The sequence below is a fragment of the Podarcis erhardii genome (assembly GCF_964252035.2).
Source record: "Podarcis erhardii genome assembly, chromosome: 9".
Classification (NCBI taxonomy): Eukaryota; Metazoa; Chordata; class Lepidosauria; order Squamata; family Lacertidae; genus Podarcis; species Podarcis erhardii.
In genome coordinates, this window is record NC_138512.1 from 20,089,370 (window position 1) to 20,110,013 (window position 20,644).

At 41.3% G+C, this 20,644-nt stretch overlaps 1 protein-coding gene across 6 annotated transcripts in view; it reads left to right on the forward strand.

Annotated features, from left to right (window-relative positions):
* TEC (tec protein tyrosine kinase) overlaps positions 1-20,644 on the forward strand; it is a 74,189-nt gene that overhangs the window by 45,717 nt on the left and 7,828 nt on the right. For all 6 annotated transcript variants that reach the window (XM_081875760.1, XM_081875759.1, XM_081875755.1 and 3 more), the window contains 11 exons: positions 6,986-7,090; positions 7,886-7,967; positions 9,241-9,369; positions 11,269-11,309; positions 12,368-12,543; positions 14,850-14,915; positions 15,736-15,790; positions 15,930-16,009; positions 17,010-17,143; positions 18,015-18,089; positions 20,284-20,455. In XM_081875760.1, coding sequence (XP_081731886.1) covers positions 6,986-7,090; positions 7,886-7,967; positions 9,241-9,369; positions 11,269-11,309; positions 12,368-12,543; positions 14,850-14,915; positions 15,736-15,790; positions 15,930-16,009; positions 17,010-17,143; positions 18,015-18,089; positions 20,284-20,455 — 1,115 coding nt within the window. The remainder of the gene's footprint in view (positions 1-6,985; positions 7,091-7,885; positions 7,968-9,240; positions 9,370-11,268; positions 11,310-12,367; positions 12,544-14,849; positions 14,916-15,735; positions 15,791-15,929; positions 16,010-17,009; positions 17,144-18,014; positions 18,090-20,283; positions 20,456-20,644) is intronic.

Consider the following 20,644-nt stretch of genomic DNA (forward strand, 5'->3'; position numbering starts at 1 on the left):
ACTGCAAATGTCAAAGGTAGGATTCAGTGGCTTAGCCAAGCTGCTGTTTTCATAGTACTGGTGACACAAATCCGTTGTAAACACAGCAACATAATTAAGGCAAATATATAATGGGTTTGTATCTCCAGTGCTGGCAAAAGTGGCTGCTCTGTTCTCACTGTCATCTTCTTGTGTTTTCAAAACAGTGCAAAGCCTTGAAATAACAGTACTGTGCATTGTATCTGTCCACTTTCCTCCAAGTTCAGTAATGCTTCAGTAAAGCTGAGAGGCTAATAATATCATTAGACATTCCTGTTCCCAGACAGTGAGGCCTGGGGCAGGCATAGGCAAACTTGGCTCTCCAGGTGTTTTGGGACTACAACTCCCATCATCCCTAGCTAACAGGACCAGTGGTCAGGGATGATGGGAGTTGTAGCCCCAAAACATCTGGAGGGCCGAGTTTGCCTATGCCTGGTCCAGGGCTTTAGTTTTCATTCAGGTGACAGATCACTTGTACTTAATTGTGTCTATAATAACAGTAGATATATAGTACACCCACCCCAAAGTGAGACCTGGGTTCCCCATTCTTCATTCACTAAGTCCCAGGAATGTTGTACCTAAATCCTGGGTGCCAATCCCCTGGACTATAGCAGGGTGCCAAATAACCGGGCCAAAACAACCTTGCAAGGTAGAGCTGTTGCGCTGCCCCCACCCGCTTGCTTCCCAACCTGAGCCAGGAGAATATTGTGTTTCTGGAAATCCATGGGATTCATGAAAACAACAGCCAAACAGACAAGCCTTCTGAGCTCCAAGCCCACAAATTACTTGGTAGCATTGTACCAGTCAAGTACCAATTTAGAGCTAGATTTATTTAAGAAGCCACACCAAGATAAACGAAGCAATTTCCTATGGAGATTATAGGCATAGGAACATAGTACCCATAAGAAGACAATTAAGAAAAAGGCTAATAGTGTAAAAATACAGTTGAGAATTTAAGTACAGCTGTACCTTGGTTCTCGAACGGCTTAGTTGTCAAACAAATCGGCTCCCAAATGCCACAAACCTAGAAGTGTTGCGGTTTGCAAATGTTTTTGGAAGCCGAACATCCGACACGGCTTCTGCTTGAGTGCAGAAAGTTCTTGCAGCCAATTGGAAGCCGCGCCTTGGTTTTTGAATGGTTTTGGGAGTCGAACGGACTCCTGGAATGGATTAAGTTCAAGAAACGAGGTACCACTGTACTGTACAGAATGGAAAACAACAAAGCTAGCTTGCCTCACCTTAGCACTAACTGTTAGAGTCACTTAACCAGGAAGCAGCAGAATTTTAAGGTCATATATATATAATAAATGTTCATAAATATACCAATGTCTGGAGCAGCACAGGAAGACCTTCCTGAAACCATTTTGACTCCCTGAAACCATTTTAACTCCCAAACTGACCAAATGTTTTCTCTGCAAGGAGGGAGGGGGTGGGGGAACTTTCCCATTATCTCAGGAAGTGGGTGATCACCATTTCAAAGGAATGGGCGGACTACCAGGAGAGGCAATCAGATAAGGCATTATCAGAAAACCTGCTAGACAGGAAAAACAACAATACTCAAATTTCTGTTGTAGACCGCCTTTTCTGTGATGTAGGTATGATGTTTGTGGGGGGTGGTCTTGGGTTACACCCCTTCTGTGATGTATGGAGGGGTGGTCTTGAGCTCCAAGGCAGGGAATTTAAAATGTCTATATAAGGGCAGGCACACCGTTGTTCTAGGTCCTCCTCCTTTCCTGCAGGTGAGGGGAGCACCCTGTTGCAACAGATCAATAAAGATCAGGCTTACTAGCTGCTTTGCTTCTCAATATTCTCTGGTTGGCCTCTGTTATTTTCTCCTACCAATAGGGAACCCATGTAAGGACTCTATATGGGCTTTTGGATACCCCATAAGGGAAGAAGGGCAGATTTTGTTTACAACAGATGGCGACGCATGAAGGGATATTTGGTTGCCCGGATTCTGGGAGTGAGGAAGGATTGGTGATCCTGCGCACGCCAGGCAATTTGCCAAGAGGAGCCACCAGTCCTCCAGCGATCCCAGGGCCTGGAAATAACTGGAGGTCCAGCGGGGTTAACAAGAGGAAGCAAAGCTCAATCAGACCGGCCTTAAACAACCAGTCAAGAGATCCCAGGATCGCCAGGAACAGCGCATGCGGAAGTGATTATAAGGAGGAAACACGGGTAGTGGGTTGGGTTCTCTAAACCACAGCAACCAAAATTCTTATACCAACAACATATAGGTGTTGCAATCCACAATATCCATACCAAATGGGGCACCCGATAGAAGATCAGAACCATTTTTATAAGAAAAGGTCTGGATACAAGAGGCAGTTGTTGCTTAGCCCATCAGTGCCTAAGAATAATTTCTACTGCTAGAGGGTGTAGGTGAACGTTCACCACTGAGACACCTGAGTTAATTTCTGCCACAGGGTGGCAAGAAGGAACTACCGTATTTTCCGCCCTATAAGACGCACCAGACCATAAGACGCACCTAGTTTTTGGAGGAGGAAAACAAGAAAAAAATATTCGGAATCTCAGAAGCCAGAACAACAAGAGGGATCGCTGCGCAGCGAAAGCAGCGATCCCTCTTGCTGTTCTGGCTTCTGGGATAGCTGGGCAGCCTGCATTCGCTCCATAAGACGCACACACATTTCTCCTTACTTTTTAGGAGGGAAAAAGTGAGTCTTATAGAGCAAAAAATACGGTAATTCATAGGACTTTCCTCCCCAGTGAGTACTCTGAAACCTGAGCTAAAAGCCATTTTAAAATAGGCATTCTGAATTGGTTTTCCTTTGGGTTGCCTTCACGCTTGCCTTCTGGCCACCGTGGTGAAGGTTGAGTTCATGCTCTTTTCCTTCCCAATCCTCCGTTTTAATGCACCAGAGAAAGAAACTAGAAGTTTATGGTTTTAAACTCACCACAGTTCCTAGCGAAACTAAGCTTTAGCCTTTGTTGGTCTCAAACCAGTATTGAAATAAACTGCTATTTAAATAAGCCACAGTTTTCCAAGATCCAGTGGCACGGAATCTGTAGTTAGTTCAAAATCAGAAACATATTCTTTCAATCCCTTCCTCTTGTGTGCTAATAAGGATTGATGAGTGTAGATCGTGTAAACAGAGACTTGCAACTCTTTCAGATAGCAGAGAGCCTTGTCTGAACTGAGCCTTTTATATCTACTCAAATTAAAATAAAATGATTTTCTCCACCTTCAACCCCGGCACACACACGTTGAAGGTGCATTGCCAGTCATTAAAAAGCTTCATTTGATAACCCCAACAAAGGAAGCATCAACCAACCCACTGTGATTATTAACAAGCTGTCAGGTTAACAATGGATGGTCATCCAGCATCTGTAATAAAACTAAGAAAAGTTGCTGCCAGTCTGTTTGCTCATTCTGAAGTGGTCCATTGATCTTGTGTGGGTCATAATTCACCTGAATTGAATCAGGTGAATCTGCTTTGGAAATTGAATAGGGTGAGATGGTATATTACACCGGTAAAACTTGCAAAAATGTATAAAACATGTAAGAAATGTTGGAAATGTAAAGAAAAGGATGGCACTTTTTACCATATGTGGTGGGAATGTAAGAAAGTGAAGAGCTTCTGGGAATTGATATATAATGAATTGAAGAAAATGTTGAAATATACATTTGTTAAGAAACCAGAGGCCTTTCTTTGAGGAATTATAGGAAATGAAATAAATAGAAAGGATTGTAAACTTTTCCAATATGCAGTAACAGCGGCAAGAATATTACTGGCCCAGAAATGGAAACAGGAACAGGTACCAACATTGGAGGAGTGGAGAATGAAGCTGATGGACTATGCAGAACTTGATAAACTGACAGGGAAGATCAGATATCTACGAGATCAAAAGTTTATTGAGGACTGGGGAAAGCTAGTGGAGTATTGGGAATGTATAAGTGATAATGAAATAACGTTAGTGGCATTTAAAGAAGCTCTGTAAAAACCTAAGAAATATTGTAAGAAAGAAAAACAGGTGTGGAAGGGTATGTTAAAAGGCAATAGCAAATTTAGGAAATGTGTAATTAAAAAGTTTAATTTGGATGATTGTCAGAGAGGCTGAAGGAAGTCCAAAAATGAGAAAATTTGTTAAAGTTGTAATGTGGTGTGATATGTATTTTTCTTGATGAAAATTAATAAAAAATATTATTTTTTTAAAAAAAGGAAATTGAATAGGGTGGGTTCCTCCTCCAACTCAAATAATAGCATGTAACTTATTGTATATCGGATGCCATATTGGAAATACTACATGGTGAGGAATTAATCTTCTTTGCTTTCTTGAGAACATTGTGGGTGGCTTGACAATGAGTGGCAGCACCTATGCTGTACAAATTTTACTCTGTTTCTGTTCGTTAATATAATTATCCCTGTAAAATATCCTGGGACTCCTTTGGAGTTCATCAGCAGGATAAAATCGCTGATTCTTCGTGAGATCAGCTTGCCTGAAATATTTTTTCGTCCACCATCTTCAATATGTAGCTGTCCAGGTGTGCGTTAGGCTTCTCCTGGGATGTGCTTCTTGAATGTGTCTTGGATCTCACCCCAGAGTCATCAGCAGACTGTACAGGCTTCTCAGCAGACAAATCAACACAAAGTTTACCCAGAATACTGCTGTCCAATATAAAAGCATCCATTAACAATAGCAAGCTTTCTCTTCCCCACTCCACTGCCACGTGTGTGTTTTAAAGCAGAGATTGGGAAATCTATAGTGCACCAGAATTTGCTGGGCTACAGTTCCCATTTTCCCTGACAGTTGGCTATGCTGGTTGGGGCTAATGGCTGTTGGAGCCCAGCGATATCTCAAAAGGGTCACAGGTCCCTTGTGTTGAAAAATGGGTCCTCATAGCCATATATGTGCTCATATAAGGGAAGAAAGCACGTTATTTTCATTGGAGTGAGATTGACTGGACCCCAAACTACTTGTCAGGGGGGGGGAAACCTGTAGTAAAACAATCTAAAATAATGCTAACATGCAGAGTTGTTCCTTGACATTTTCCATAAAGTTTGCTGATGCTGATATGTGTGCAACTTGAGGTGTTTTATTCATTTTTAAGAACTGTAGGCTGTGTTTCTCATGCGTATTTTTAGCTTTATCTAGATTCATGCATCCTGACAGACTTCCTGATTCTGACCAGTGAAGCGAGAACACTGAGTTCACACTTTTTGCTTTTCGGCCTTGCGTTGCTCCTAAACGGTTTTATTTGGATTTTCTTGATTGAGCATGCGACAGATGCAGTTTACGAATATTTTCAAAGAGACTTTTCAACGACAATGCTGTAGTGTAGCAGAGTGGAAAGAGAACAGCCTTTCTAAACAGGGAGAAAGTTTTGTCACTTCAAACAAATGTTTGCTGGGTGTACATTCCCACACAGGAATCGTACTGCAAAGTAATGCAATGCGTCATTGACTGAGGCTGAGGGCTGGGTGTGGCTGGCTGTTATAGCCAGGGAGTCAACCAGAGGGAAGAAGTTTTCCTTCTGGTCCATTGTCTAAATTGTGCCCCAAAGCTTGCCTGTAATTGGCCGCAACCACGGAGGAACCCCAGCAGCCAGCACAGCTGGCAGAGAAGGAGGTTCTGCCCTTCTCTGGCCATGCTGAAGCCAGAATTTTCCCCCAACAACAGCTGCACCAGGCTACAACCCTCACTCCCCACCAGCCAACAGATAAACAGCTATTCCCACATAGAGTAGGAGTTGTACAACAGACTTTAAATGGTTCATAAGATTTCAGAGCATTGCTTGCAGGAGGACTTTATTTGCAGCCGTTTATCTCTTTAAAATTCTTGCTAGATGTGCAACGGATTTTTAAAAGGGTGAAATGAAATATCCGGGAGCAACGCGTTAAAGCCATGTAAAGTGTATATAGTAAATCGAAAAAAGGTGCATATTTATTGCCACCAACTATTGTGTGGAAATATTTTGTGTACTGCTCCATTCTTTGTTGTGAATTGGGTGTTAACATGTGCACCAACAGCTTTTATTTTCCCTTTCCTCTGGTTTTGGTCCTTTATGACCATATAAATTTACACATGTTTTGAGGGATGCTTTCCATCTTCATAACTGGACCACTTCCAGAAGACCTGCAAAAGAAACAGTCATCCTGTACTTGTACAAAATTTGTTCCATAGTTATACTATGTCCGCTATTTACTGAAGATTCGGTCTAGTTTTTTATTAATAGTTTCTTAATTGAATTTTTCAAAAAGAAACAAAAACAGTCAAACCGTGCAAACTAAATAATTTGTGAGGAAGTTCTATGACACTGAACCAAACCATTGTTATTCCACACTTTGGGCCATATTTCCCCCTCACTTTCCTTACTGCAAAAAAATACATTTTGGGGGGGGAAATATTTGTTGGGCTAATTTGCCATGCCCACTTGAATTATGCAACCTTAATTTTCTGGCATGTGATTGAATCCCGCTTGCACGATAGCAACAATCTTAACTTAAACTTAGTTAATATGATTAGACAGCAAATAATATTGTTGCTTAAAATATTGACTAATGAAAGTTTAAGACACATGGCTAGTTGTGGATCAGACACTGGTATGCAGAAATCTTCTTGACATACTTGTGTCAGTCTCTGAAGAATGAATCACTATAAATTCATTTATGGGAGTCACTTTCAAGAACACTCCTAGTAATGAAAATTGCACAAAGAAATGACTTCAATAATCTGAGTAAGAAATTTAACCCTATGAGGGTTTTTTACTGTGTCTTCTGCAGTCGTTGACTGCTATCAGTAATTATGATGCATTTGTGCTCCACCTTCAGGAATGTCAAAGCCATTAAGCAATGTGTTGTTAAGTTTCACTTGAACAAGAATTGTGCTGTGCCCTCTTCTGGCATAGTCCATAAAATTGAATTTTGCAATATCTCTGAAATTTGTACTGTAATCTCATGCATTTAAAAAATGTGACCTCATTACATATTTGTTTGACATGTTGCAGAAAAAGTACCGAAAAGGATCAGTTGACATTTCCAAAATCAAGTGTGTGGAAATCGTGAAGAATGATGCTTTAGTTATTCCCTGTCAAAATAAATACCCATTTCAGGTAAGTTTCTAGGGTTGAAAACGCAGTCAACTCCATAAATAACTACAAAACAAACTTATTCAGTCTAGTCTAGATGTTTGGACTACAGCTCCAGGAGAGCAAGAGGGTGCGCACCGATCCCTCTTGCTCTCCTGGCTTCAGCGATAGCTGCGCAGCCTGCATTCGCTCCATAATACGCACACACATTTCCCCTTTTTAGGAGGGGAAAAGTGTGTCTTATGGAGCGAAAAATACAGTATATCAGTGTCACAATAGCATCATACATATCTATGGTGCAACCAAAGATTTGAATACTGTGTACACCTTGCCTCAGTAAGGATATGCAGAGCTGGGAAAGGTTCAGAAAAGGAAAACCAAATGATCAAGGAGGTGGGACTACTCCCCTATAAGGAAAAACACAACATTTCCTGTTTGTGAGTTCAAGGGGGAAAGTGAGCAAGGAGAAGGTTGAGAGATGTTTGGGTCACTCATTGAAGCAGTGTATTGGAAGATTCAGGACAGACACAAAGAAGTACTTCACACAACACTTTGTTTAACTATGGAATTGTCTCCCAGAAGATGTAGTGATGGCCATCAACTTGGATGAACACCACCTATCTTGGCAGATGAATGAGACAATCAGAAACAGTACCTTCATCTTGACAGAATTGAGCGTTAGTTTACTGGTCCAGTCTGTTACGGATCCCAAGCACCAATTTTGCACTTATTGAGGAGATACGAGCTGTATAGTAGTCAATATAGCACAGCCAATATTGCCACTCTTATCTTAACTTTTCTCTTCTTCGTCCTTTCCAGGTTGTGTATGAAAACAGCACACTTTATATTTTTGCTCCCACTGCATACAGTAGAGATCAGTGGGTAAGGAACTTGAAAGAAGGTAACTGCAGCTGTTTATGACATTTGCATATGAGTGGAGAGAAGGAAAGAACCCTGATCGAAAAGAACTTTCTCGCATGTGCATACTGTACATACTGATGCATCCCCAGCCACCATTATTTAAAAACAGAAAATAGCAATTTGCGTCTAGTGATATATTTCTTGGTGGGAGGGAGGAGAAGCGAGTTGAAAACTATGCGGGGTAGAACAGTGAGAAGGGGATCATAACTACTTGTACAAGTCATGTCTTCATAAGAAATAATATTTCAACATCTTCAACACTTATTTCCCTCTTCTTGGGAACCCTAAGAATAGATCTAGATACCATCAAATGCATCTTCCTTAAACACTTCCCTTCTGGTTAATGCTAATGTTGGAGCATGGTACATGCAGGAGATAACAAGCTGCTTAACCCTTCCTGCGTCTACCAGCAAATGCCTTCTTCAAGGGCAAACATTTTCCCTGCAGTCGTCTTATGGTCTTCTTATGATCTTGAAGACTGTCCCAGCGAATTCTTTTTAAAGCTGAAAGGTATTTGCAGGAGAGAATCAGTGGACAAGGGATTAAGCACCTCTATCCATTGATTTTTTTCTCTTGTAGTTCCCCTAGCAGTCCTTGCCCCATGTTTATGTTATGGGGCCAAAATAGGACTCCCAGTGCTATGGTACTAAGTAACATCTAATTCCATCCTAAGAATAGGCCTGTAAGGGCCTGTGTGTGGGCCCGTAAGGAAGTAGGAATCTCTAATGGAGGACTCTCAGTGCCTCACTAAATTGTAATTCCCAGAATCCATTGGGAGAAACTGTGATAGTTTAGTTGATGTAAACTCAGTATAAATTTCAAGTAGAGGTTGAGGCCTAATTTAAGGTCTTTGACTGTGCAGAATCCCCACTTTATCTACTATGTTTTGGATTATGAGATCAGCAAAGCCAAAAAAATAAATAGAACTTTATCCCACACAAATGTGTCTCAAAATAAGGAAGTACTCAGAGCAAAGCCCAAAACTTCATTTTACCATAGATGATTTGGTCGTTAATGATATGGTAGATCATTTGACTTTTAATAATGTCTGAATAATGCCTGTTTGCATAGATGTTTTATATTTCGGTGGCGTTTTTCATGTTCAGGTGTACTTAATCTCTGAAGAGTGGAGATGTGTCAATAAGGATGGTTCCCTTAGGCTAAACTATTAACAGTTCTGAAGCTAGAAGATTAAATTACTAACAGAACATTGGCATTTTGGTCTGAAATGTTGGCATTTTACTTTTTTGTAGAAATAAAAAACAACAATAATATAATGGTTAAGTACCACCCTAAATTCTGGACAGATGGAATCTACCAGTGCTGCAGACAAACAGAAAAATTAGCGCCTGGATGTGAAAAATATAACCTCTTTGAAAACGGTAAGTGCTTGTATTCATTGTACCAGGGTAGCCAGACTTCAGGCTTGTACAATCTGCACCCTTATATCCCAGAACCCTAAAGTACACCAACTGGACCTAGGTTGCAAACTAGTGGCTCAGGTAGGTAGACATACACTAAGAATTAAGAGTCAAAAGCTCTGAGCACATTTTCAGCCCAAGACTTTTTGATCCGTATCAGAACCAAGCTCACCAGGCCAAGCGTTCTTCTTCAGCAATTTAATGTAGTAGTGGGGAAGCTTTTTAGTTGCTGCAGTTGTGTTGGAATCTAACCCCACCTGTGTGTATCTGAAGAAGTGTGCATGCACACGAAAGCTTATACCCAGAACAAACTTAATTGGTCTCTAAGGTGCTACTGGACAATTTTATTTTATTTTTATTTATCCCATCTGTTCGGTTTCCCTCCCCGCAGCCTCCCAGATTGCTCCCCTTCCTCTCCTCTCAGTTATTTCTCTTTATATTCAGCTGCTCTGGTTCCAATATGAACTTTCAAAAAATGAACGAGGAAATGGGAAGCATGTCCCACAACGTACTTTTGGAGGCAGGTAGATGGTAATGATCCTTGCTAGCTTATAATGAAAGCCAAGAGACCAACTCTATGAGGCTGAGGTGTATTCGCCCTATAGCATGTGGTGTAGTGGTTAAGAGTGGTGGACTTGTAATCTGGTGAACCGGGTTTGATTTCCTGCTGCTCCACATGCAGCTGCTGGGTGACCTTGGGCCAGTCACAATTCTCTGAAGTCTCAGCCTCACTCACCTCACATAGTGTTTGTTGTGGGGGAGGAAGGGAAAAGGAGATTGTTAGCCGCTTTGAGACTCCTTAGGGTAGTGATAAAGCGGGATATCAAATCCAAACTCCCCCCCCCTCCTCTTCCTCTTCTTCTTCTTCTACTACTACTTCTTCCCTCACATCTGTTGAAGGGACAGAAGAGGCTGAGCGCAGAGCCAAGAGCAGAATGGCTTCAGTGGCTGGCTTCTCCTGAAGACGAGAGAGGAGGAGCCCCCTGCCACCACTGAAACTGGGCTTCACTGGGCTCTGCGCTCAGCCTCCTCCCGATGATGTGTGCGCAATGTGTACGCATAATGTCACATGCATGCAACTCGTGCTGGGTCCATGGCGTCGTACACGGAACCTCTGATGAAAGCAGTTGTGAGCAGCAAGGTTCGTAGACTTTGTGGCCATGCATAAGGATGCAGCTTTGGCAACCCTTGTGTTTAATAATTGCCAGTCTTGCCAGTCTTGTGCAAATCACCCAGAGATATGTCAGCAGATCCCAATCTACCTTAAGGTCATCCCTGTTGACCTTAAGTAGGTCCCTATTTATGGACCTACTTAGACTCATACTATAACCAGGGGGATTGCTGCCACCTCCATAAAGGTTCCTATTCCTGTTTAAATGCTTCTGCCTGTGGTGGTTATTATTATTATTATTATTATTATTATTAATTGAATTTATATACCATCCTATACCCAGGGGTCTCGGGGACCTTGGAGTCCCTTTCAACTCTACAATTCTACAATTCTTCTGACAGTATGTTCAGCACACTACACCATACAGTGTCACCATACACATTTTCAGATTCTGCTTTGAACCACAGTGATGGTTAATGTTGATGCCAAATTAACTTAATGGGTTAGACCCAGTGTGGAAAATTTGCACATCAGAAGTGGGGGGGGGGGAGAATGCGTGAAATCCTGTGGCTCGCTTTCATCTGTGTTGGTTAATCCATAACCATTTCTAATGGTTAATCAATCAGCAGCATGATATGATATGGGGAAGTACAACCATTCTGATCTTTCAAAAATCTTGATGTTACATACTTGAGCCTTTAACAGATACCTCTAAATTCAGACTCTGTGATTTCTATGGTTTGTTTTAGGTATGAAGACTTTGCCTCCATCAATGCCGGATAAAAGTAAGGTAAGGAGAGAATTCAGAGCACTAAGCAGCTATAGCTGATAGGAGTTAATGGTTGCTAGTCTGATGGCTGTATTACCAGCAGTATCAGAGGTAGTTTATCTTTGAGTTGCTGTGGATCACAAGTAAAAAAGTGTTGTTGTGCTCAGGTACTGCTTGAGCTTCCTATTGGCACCTGGCTGTTCACTGATTTTATGGGTCTTTGGTCTGATTCAGCAGGGGTTGTCTTATGCTTTTAACTTACATTCAGTTCTGTACTATTATAATTGGAACTATATATTTCAGGTTGTAATATAGGTAATCCTATAATTGGTAATCCAAATCCAATGGGGGTCTGAGTAAAAGCTCCAACTCCTAATGGATTCAGCAAACACATGTTTGGAAACATGTAACTGCTGAGGCAACATATCATTATACCCCGACTGTCATGTGCTGTACCATATGCTATGCTTAAATATTCTACTGAGATCAGTATGCTGTATTTTCATACAAATGCTAGTATTCACAGGCATATGCTTATGCTAGATCTGTGCAAACAGGTTTTTGTCTCTTCCTTCAAAACTCGCAAGCCAATTCTTAGCAACCAAACACCCACATCCAGCAGCTTGCCTCCCCCCCAACCCCCCCTACATCCTACTTGTTCTAAACTTGCTAGCCTAAGCCCAGGTCTTTTGTAACACAGTTGTGCTAACCTTCTGTTGTCTTAATGGCTTGCTCCCCCTACAAGGTTTCCTCCCAAGGAAATTGGTTGTGACTTAATTAACACTTAACTCGTGTTAATTTTCTAGGATTAAGAGGTGTATCCATTTAAGATGTCTGCCTGACTTAATTAGTTTTTACTTATGCTAATTCCAAGGGCTTTGAAGTTGGTCTCACACAAGACCCACTGATCTGTCTTAAGACAGAAGGGTCTGACATCTTGTTTTAACATACCAGTTCCAATTAAAGTCTGACATTTATTAAACCCAGGCATTTAGCCCTCCCCCCAGACCTATAACAATTAAATATAACCATTAGAATCTTTAAGTGAAAATAGTTCTAATACCTTGTTTCATTTTCAGAGAAGGCCCCCACCCCCTGTTCCCCAGGAAGAAGAGGAGGAAGAGGAAGAAATAGTAGTAGCCATGTATGACTTCCAGCCCACGGAACCTCATGACTTGAGATTGGAAAGAGGTCAAGAATATACCATCCTTGAAAAAAATGACATTCACTGGTGGAAAGCAAGAGATAAATACGGGTAAGGAATCTTAAAAAGCAGAGACTTCACCTTGCCAACAAAGGTCCCTATAGTTAAAGCTATGGTTTTCCCAGTAGTGATATATGGAAGTGAGAGCTGGACCATAAAGAAGGCTGATCACCGAAGAATGGATGCTTTGGAATTATGGTGCTGGAGGAGACTCTTGAGAGTCCCATAGACTGCAAGAAGATCAAACCTATCCATTCTTAAGGAAATCAGCCCTGAGTGCTCACTGGAAGGACAGATCCTGAAGCTGAGGCTCCAATACTTTGGCCACATCATGAGAAGAGAAGACTCCCTGGAAAAGACCCTGATGTTGGGAAAGATAGAGGGCACAAGGAGAAGGGGACGACAGAGGACGAGATGGTTGGACAGTGTTCTTGAAGCTACCAGCATGAGTTTGACCAAACTGCGGGAGGCAGTGGAAGACAGGAGTGCCTGGCATGCTCTGGTCCATGGGGTCATGAAGAGTCGGGCACGACTAAACGACATAACAACAACAAAGGAATGTGACCATTATTTCAGCTTTTTAATACAGCCAGAAATGGATTGTACAATGATTCCAATAGATGTAACTACATTATGATGATCATTACTAACATTTTAATTGTTGGTGAATGGGTGTCCAACCTTTTTTCGCTCAAGAGCCAGCACCCCTCCAAAGGTTGTGTGCCAGCATGCCTGGGTACACATTTGCATGCATGCATTCCAGGAACTTGCCTGAAGGCAGCCACCACCTAAGAATGGATTCATGTTTGCTGATGCGCTGGCACAAAGAAGACTTCTATCACATGATGCAGAAAGGAGCTTCCTTCACCCCGCTCCTTGCTTGCAATTCACATGCAAGAGAGAGGGAAGATCTTCTGCTCTTCTTCCTGTAGTTTCCCTTCAGTGCCTGATAAAGTGATAATGATCTATAACTGCTGTTCTCACCACTTTGCCTGCTCTCTAGAATGATAGTTAGAGATTGTATATCTTCGTAAGGCATTGGCCTGAAGCTTCTGGAAGCACAGAAACTTTTTAAAACAAACAAACTATATTTTTTAAATAAACAACTATGGCACAAATAGGGACACGGGTAGTGCTGTGGGTTAATCTACAGAGCCTAGGACTTGCTGATCAGAAGGTCGGCGGTTCAAATCCCTGTGACATGGTGAGCTCCCGTTGCTTGGTCCCTCCTCCTGCCAACCTAGCAATTTGAAAGCACGTCAAAGTGCAAGTAGATAAATAGGTACCGCTCCGGTGGGAAGGTAAACGGCGTTTCTGTGCGCTGCTCTGGTTCGCCAGAAGCGGTTTAGTCATGCTGGCCACATGACCCGGAAGCTGTACGCCGGCTTCCTCTGCCAATAAAGCAAGATGAGCGCTTTATTCGATCATGACTGGACCTAATGGTCAGGGGTCCCTTTACCTTTACCTTTATGGTACAAATGTCAGGGGACGGCGTCTCCAGATACGACTAAAAATGTCTCTGGAGGAAGGGGCGTATGTGTCCATGGTTTCCATTTATCTACTGGTTAATATTTAAAAATCTCCTAAGTGATGTAAAACTTAGAAATAATACTGTTAAAATAAAAATACAACATAAACAGTGAACAGTAGTATAAAAGCAGGAATTCAGACACATAAAACAGAGTCTGATCACATGGGTCAGGGAAATCCTGGAGAAAAAGAGATGTATTTCCAATATATCTGAAACAACTTAACAGGCAGAGGGAAGGGCATTTCATAGTAGAAAATACCTGCTTTCAGGTAACTATCCTATCATATTCAGCAGAGTGTGGTACCACAAGTAGAATTTCCCCAGATGATTTAAGCATCTATAAAGGGACAGGTGGTCTTTCAGATGACTTGGTCCTGAGTTATTTAGGGCTTTTGTGTTAGCAACCAGACCTTGAGCATGTACCAGTTCCTTTAGCAAAAGTGTAATATGTGCAATAAGTGCTCTATTCAACATGCTGCCTTCTGTGTTTATCATGAAGATTAAATAGATTGATCCAGAATTTGATTGATGTACCTTCAACGTGCTATAAAGAATATATTTTAAAAGATGCTGGGAATAAGAGTTCGCATTAATTTCTTGATTTATAATGAGAATGAGCACTGATTAAGAAAAATGTTAGTAGCACTAATACGTATGTTGAAAGCAAGCATATATATTTCGTTCTTTATTATCATGTGCATTGCTTTGAATACCCTGTGTGGGCTAGATACATGACTGTGGAATTTATAAATAAATACAAGTTTATTACTCTGACATTGTTATAATATGTGTTTTCTAAGCATGGGTTTCTTTGGGTCATTTCTAGAAGCAAAGGATATATTCCAAGCAACTATGTAACAGGAAAGAAGTCCAACAGTCTAGATCAATATGAGTAAGTAAATACTTAAATGTAATACCTGGGAGAAAATCCTTCTGTATGTATTTTGGCAACTGCATAAAAATAATTGGCTGAATCAAGTGAGCTCTGACACCCACTTCTACAGTATTCTTCTTTCACCAGTTTGAGAGTAAGCTAACATTTAAAAAAGCACTCCTGACTGGTTCCAAAACTTCATAAAAGCTGTTGTTCTGTAAAACACCTACTGATACCTACCCTCTTTATTCACAGAAAATCAACACAGTAGAGCAGCTAAGGGCCACTTCACATATTACATTAAGAAAAATTGATATATGCATATATGAGTACACATCACAAGGAAATAAAACTAATTCAGAACTCCTTGTGACTTGTTACAGACATAACACCACTATTTTATTTACCATGATTAAGATATTAAAAGCAGTTTGTGGTTTTGAGCTCCCCCTTCACACCTCTTCAGCACAAACATTCCCACACATTTTCCTTGTCTGTCTTAATCATGCTCCTTTATTAACAGAGAGAATCTGGTTAGCATTAATGTTTTCTAACAGTGCAGATATTCAACACTAAACCAAGGTAAACAGAAATGTGGTGTGTGTATTTCTGTATGCATTTATAGGGAATAAACACAGAAGAGAGAATAATGGCATGGGCGAAGGAGCTTATAACCTATTCCCAAATTCTTAAGCATGGTTAAGGGATCAGCAGGATGTCTGAAGTGGATCTATTCCCTGTTATGCTTTAGTATAAACATGGCCATACTACAGATGTCACATCCAAAGTCAGCAGCCTAACATATTACAGCTTTTGATTTTCTCCCCTTTCTCTTTAGATGGTACTGTCGAAATCTAAACAGAAGCAAAGCTGAACAACTCCTAAGAAATGAAGTGAGCATTTGCTTTATAATGTTTCTAAGTACAACATAAAAACTTAAACCAACATAATTTCATATGCTTGAGTGAATCATAAATCATTCAAATAGGAAAAGCTTGATGAATGAAGTTTTCATTTTTTATTGGATTTTAGGATAAAGAAGGTGGTTTCATGGTGAGGGACTCTAGCCAACCAGGTTTATATACAGTATCCCTTTATGCAAAATTTGGAGGGTAAGTTGCTCAGTCCACAGATTACACACACACCCCTGACAATTTTGTTGCTTGTATGTATGTAAACATCTGTCTTCCTCTTTTAAGACAAATCACACATATTTTATCATCAAACCTTTTCTGTAGAAGTAAGCTGAAACGTGTGCCTCCACTCAATTATCCAAACAGGTCATTGCGTCAACTAAATTAGATCAAATGCTGTCCTAGGATTGGTTTTATTATCCTAGCTAGTTGGAATTGGCCTCTTCTTTGGTAAAGGAAGTTTAGAATAATTAAGAAGGTGGGAACAGTCTCTAAATTAATTTCTGATGGGCTATATGACCACCCACATTAAAGTCAGAGCTTCTCTCGACTTCAGTCCAAAGTCTCATCCACATCTGTAAAGGCTGGCATTTGCTGACCTCAAATTCCCATAAAACTGTGAGGCAGTCCCTCAGCCCCTCACCTCCATTTTCATGAGGAACTCTCCTTGTTCACTTACGCCTCAGAATGGATCCTGTGTATTGCCTTTGCACATACCAAGGATACACTTTATGTAAGTTGCTGAAAGTATCATCAGAAATACATATGTAGCTGTAAAGTTCACCAGAAATGTATTTGTTTGTTTTCTCTAACGTTTCTTCTTATTCTTCCTTCTCTCTCAATTTTAATTTTTAAAATGCTGGTATTGCAAGCCTGGGGTAGACTAAATAACTTTACTAGCTTGTAGGGTTGGTCTCACACATGTGTGAGTGCTTGGGCTTAAGCTACCTGCCTACTTCTACTGTAGCTGCATGCACTAGGTTTTCACAATTGTTGTGAACAAAAGAGGCAAAGACTGTAAGTGTTTTTTAGCAGCTCACTTCAGTTAACAGTTTCAGGGCAAAGTTTGTTCCTCAATTACTCTACAGATTGAAAAACACCTGTAAATGTTTTAGTAAAATACTTTATTAGCAAGATACGTAACATAATTATGTCTAGTGCAAATGAAAAACCAAATTATTCTTATTGTTATTTTTAGAGAAGGGTTATCTGGAATAAGACACTACCATATTAAAGAAACGATGACATCACAAAAGCAGTACTACCTAGCTGAAAAACATTTATTTGACTCCATTCCTGAGCTAATTGAGTATCATAAACACAACGCTGCAGGTAAATGAGTCCAAGTTTCTTATCACTTGATTGAATGCGGCTTAACAATCTAGTTGCATAACTTTGGGAGTCAAGTACATCTTCCTAGCTAGAGAGCCTGTCGCCCACTGCATAGGTCTGCACTTTCAAGCTCTGTGTCTGAGCACTCCCCACCCCTGCCGCTTTCTGTAGGAAAACCCACTCTTTAATGCTAAATCGGAACAAATGGCAATTCTGGTTTTCCACGGATTGTTGTTTGCTCCAGTTCAGCAGCAAAGAGTGGGTTTTCATGGAGAAAGTGCTGGGGCAAGTGTGGATGTGTGCCTAGAAATGCGATCTGAAAGGAAGTCCAGATGAACCCTGTGTACCCAGTGGGGTTTTTGGAATTGTTTTACGGTAATATTCCATGCTATATCACATCTTGCCCCTAAAACTCCCTTCAGTTTCAAAAAAGAATTTGCGGTGCAGTCTTGGGGTGGTCTGCTGCTCGAGAAACAAGTTAGATGTACACTTTTAGTTTTTAAATAATAACTGGGGTGTTTTCCCTGGATACTATACCTTTGGTATTTGTGCAAAAAAGCAAACTATTATTCTGTACCCCTCCTGTGCTCCCCCTTTTATTTGACTTTTTAAAACTTTCGTGGTTCCAAATTATTCTTGTTATATATGCTATACCCTTGAACATTTTTAACTGCAGGCTGCTCCTAACTTTTTAAGCTTCTGAGAACACTTATTCTTTTTATATCTTAACATATTTGACAGCAAAGTGAATGATTATTAATTAACAAAAATGTGGCAACCCATATCATGGTAAGCACTAATAATAGCAGGACTACATTACTACCCTTCCTAATTCCTGATGTCTCCATATGGATTTCCCCCAAACTTTCAGGTCTTGTTACAAGATTACGATACCCAGTGACTCCAAAGGTGAAACCCTCCCCAACTACGGCAGGATTCAGTTATGGTAAGTTTGCACACCTACATAACAAAATATTTATTTTGAAAGTGTGGGGATTCTGTAAATCAACAAAAAGGCAATTTTGTTTGAAATTGAGTATCTTCTTACGTTCTTGGTAACGGATAATTCAGCATCTGCAATGCTGAAAAGCCTTCTCAACTCTGTAAGCCTACGGTTGATGAAATTAGACATGACAGTCATGTGATGGCCCTTACATGCTTGTTTTTAATTGACTAAATAACAGCCGTGGAATGGGGCAATCTGGATGAGGACCACTGCATGAAGGGTGGGGTGTTTTTTAACTCTTTGCCCCTGCCACGGTCCTGATTTAGATCCTCACCTCCATGGTTGCTATTTGCCCCAGGGAGGTTGACATTGGCCCTTGTAATGTTAGCCCAGAGCAACTAGCAGCCACAGGAACAAAAAGAGCCCCCTCCCTACACCTCTTGGAAAAGAGCCTTCTAATAAATGCAGAGACATCATGTTGCCGACAAAGGTCTGTATAGTTAAAGCTATGGTTTTCCCAGTAGTGATGTATGGAAGCGAGAGCTGGACCATAAAGAAGGCTGATTGCCGAAGAATTGATGCTATTGAATTATAGTGCTGGAGGAGACTCTTGAGAGTCCCATGGACTGCAAGAAGATTAAACCTATCCATTCTGAAGGAAATCAGCCCTGTGCTCACTGGAAGGACAGATCCTGAAGCTGAGGGTCCAATACTTTGGCCACCTCATGAGAAGAGAAGACTCCCTGGAAAAGACCCTGATGTTGGGAAAGATGGAGGGCACAAGGAGAAGGGGACGACAGAGGACAAGATGGTTGGACAGTGTTCTCGAAGCTACCAGCATGAGTTTGACCAAACTGTGGGAGGCAGTGGAAGACAGGAGTGTCTGGCGTGCTCTGGTCCATGGGATCACGAAGAGTCGGACACGACTAAGCAACAAATAACAACAAAGAAGAAAACAAACACACAAGCACCAATCCTGTGATTGGGGTTGTGTCTCGTTTAGACCTTAAAATAGCCTTTCCCAGGACAATATAGTAGGAGCTACTCTTACCCTACTCTGATTATTATGATAGGTTAGGTCCAACAGTAATTCATATGAAATATAATAGAGTGTAATTAGACTAAGGGGGAAAGGGGAAATATTGGCACTAGATTGAAAGATGCTGGAACAAGAATTAATCACCATGTTAACGGCAGATGGGATGTGGAGTAATGTCTTAAACTACAAAAGCATAATCTGACACATTAGGGGTTGAAGCTTTCTTGAGAAGTGACACAAGCGGCCCAGAGAAGTACCAGATAGCAGTGCTTATATTTTATCAAACAAAGGCTGGGTTGGCTTCTGTCAAGTGTGAGAAGCATGAGAGATATTGCTTCAGAAGGGGCAAGTGGATTACAGTACACAATCTACATTTTGTTGGTTGGGGCCTATCCACACCTTCCTCTTGTCACGCTCCGGGTTTTCTCTTGATTGACATTTGCTCTGATTTAGAACTGAATACAGCGGTACCTCGGGTTACATACGCTTCAGGTTACATAGGCTTCAGGTTACAGACTCCGCTAACCCAGAAATAGTACCTTGGGTTAAGAACTTTTCTTCAGGATGAGAACAGAAATCGTGCTCTGGTGGCACGGCGGCAACGGGACGCCCCATTAGCTAAAGTGGTGCTTCAGGTTAAGAACAGTTTCAGGTTAAGAACGGACCTCCGGAACGAATTAAGTACTTAACCCGAGGTACCACTGTAATGGGTTTTCCATGGGAAAAGGAGCAGGGACAAGAGGGGATACCGCTTGGACCCCTGCCTAGAAAGCGTCAGTCAAGCAGAAAACTGCTTGGACGAGCCCTCAATAAAATGTCTCCTGTGAAAGATTTGTCTGTATCAGAAAGTTGGGAGCTTAGGTATAAAAAGTTTTAGATTTTTTTTTAAAAAAAAAACCTACAAGAACCTGTTGAGACGAGAAGATTCCTGAAGATCCAGTTGCTGTGGAATCGTCTTCTTTGAGAAAGATGTCCCAACTATCCATTTTTTAAGGAAGGCTTTGAGAATGAGAAGTGGGGATTCTGCAGCGAGTGGGAAAGGATGGATAATGGTTTTGGCTGGGTCTCTTTCAGAAAAAGAAAAGGGGAACGGGGTGGGGGGGCATAAGCATTGTCTCCCTCTGAACACCTTCATTTTATTTTCCTCCCTTGTAGAGAAATGGGAGATCAATCCTGCCGAGCTCACCTTCATGAGAGAGTTGGGCAGCGGCCTTTTTGGCGTGGTGCGCCTTGGCAAATGGAGAGCGCAATATAAAGTGGCCATCAAAGCAATCCGAGAAGGTGCAATGTACGAAGAGGACTTCATAGAAGAAGCTAAAGTGATGATGTAAGTAACGTGTACAGGTGCTAGGCTTTGCTTTTAAAACCCTAAAGAGCCTGGTCCTTATGTATCTTCTCCCTAGGGTATTTGCCTGCAGCTTTATTTATTTAAAGGGACGCTGGTGGTGCTGTGGGTTAAACCACAGAGCCTAGGACTTGCCGATCAGAAGGTCAGTGGTTTGAATCCCCGCAACGG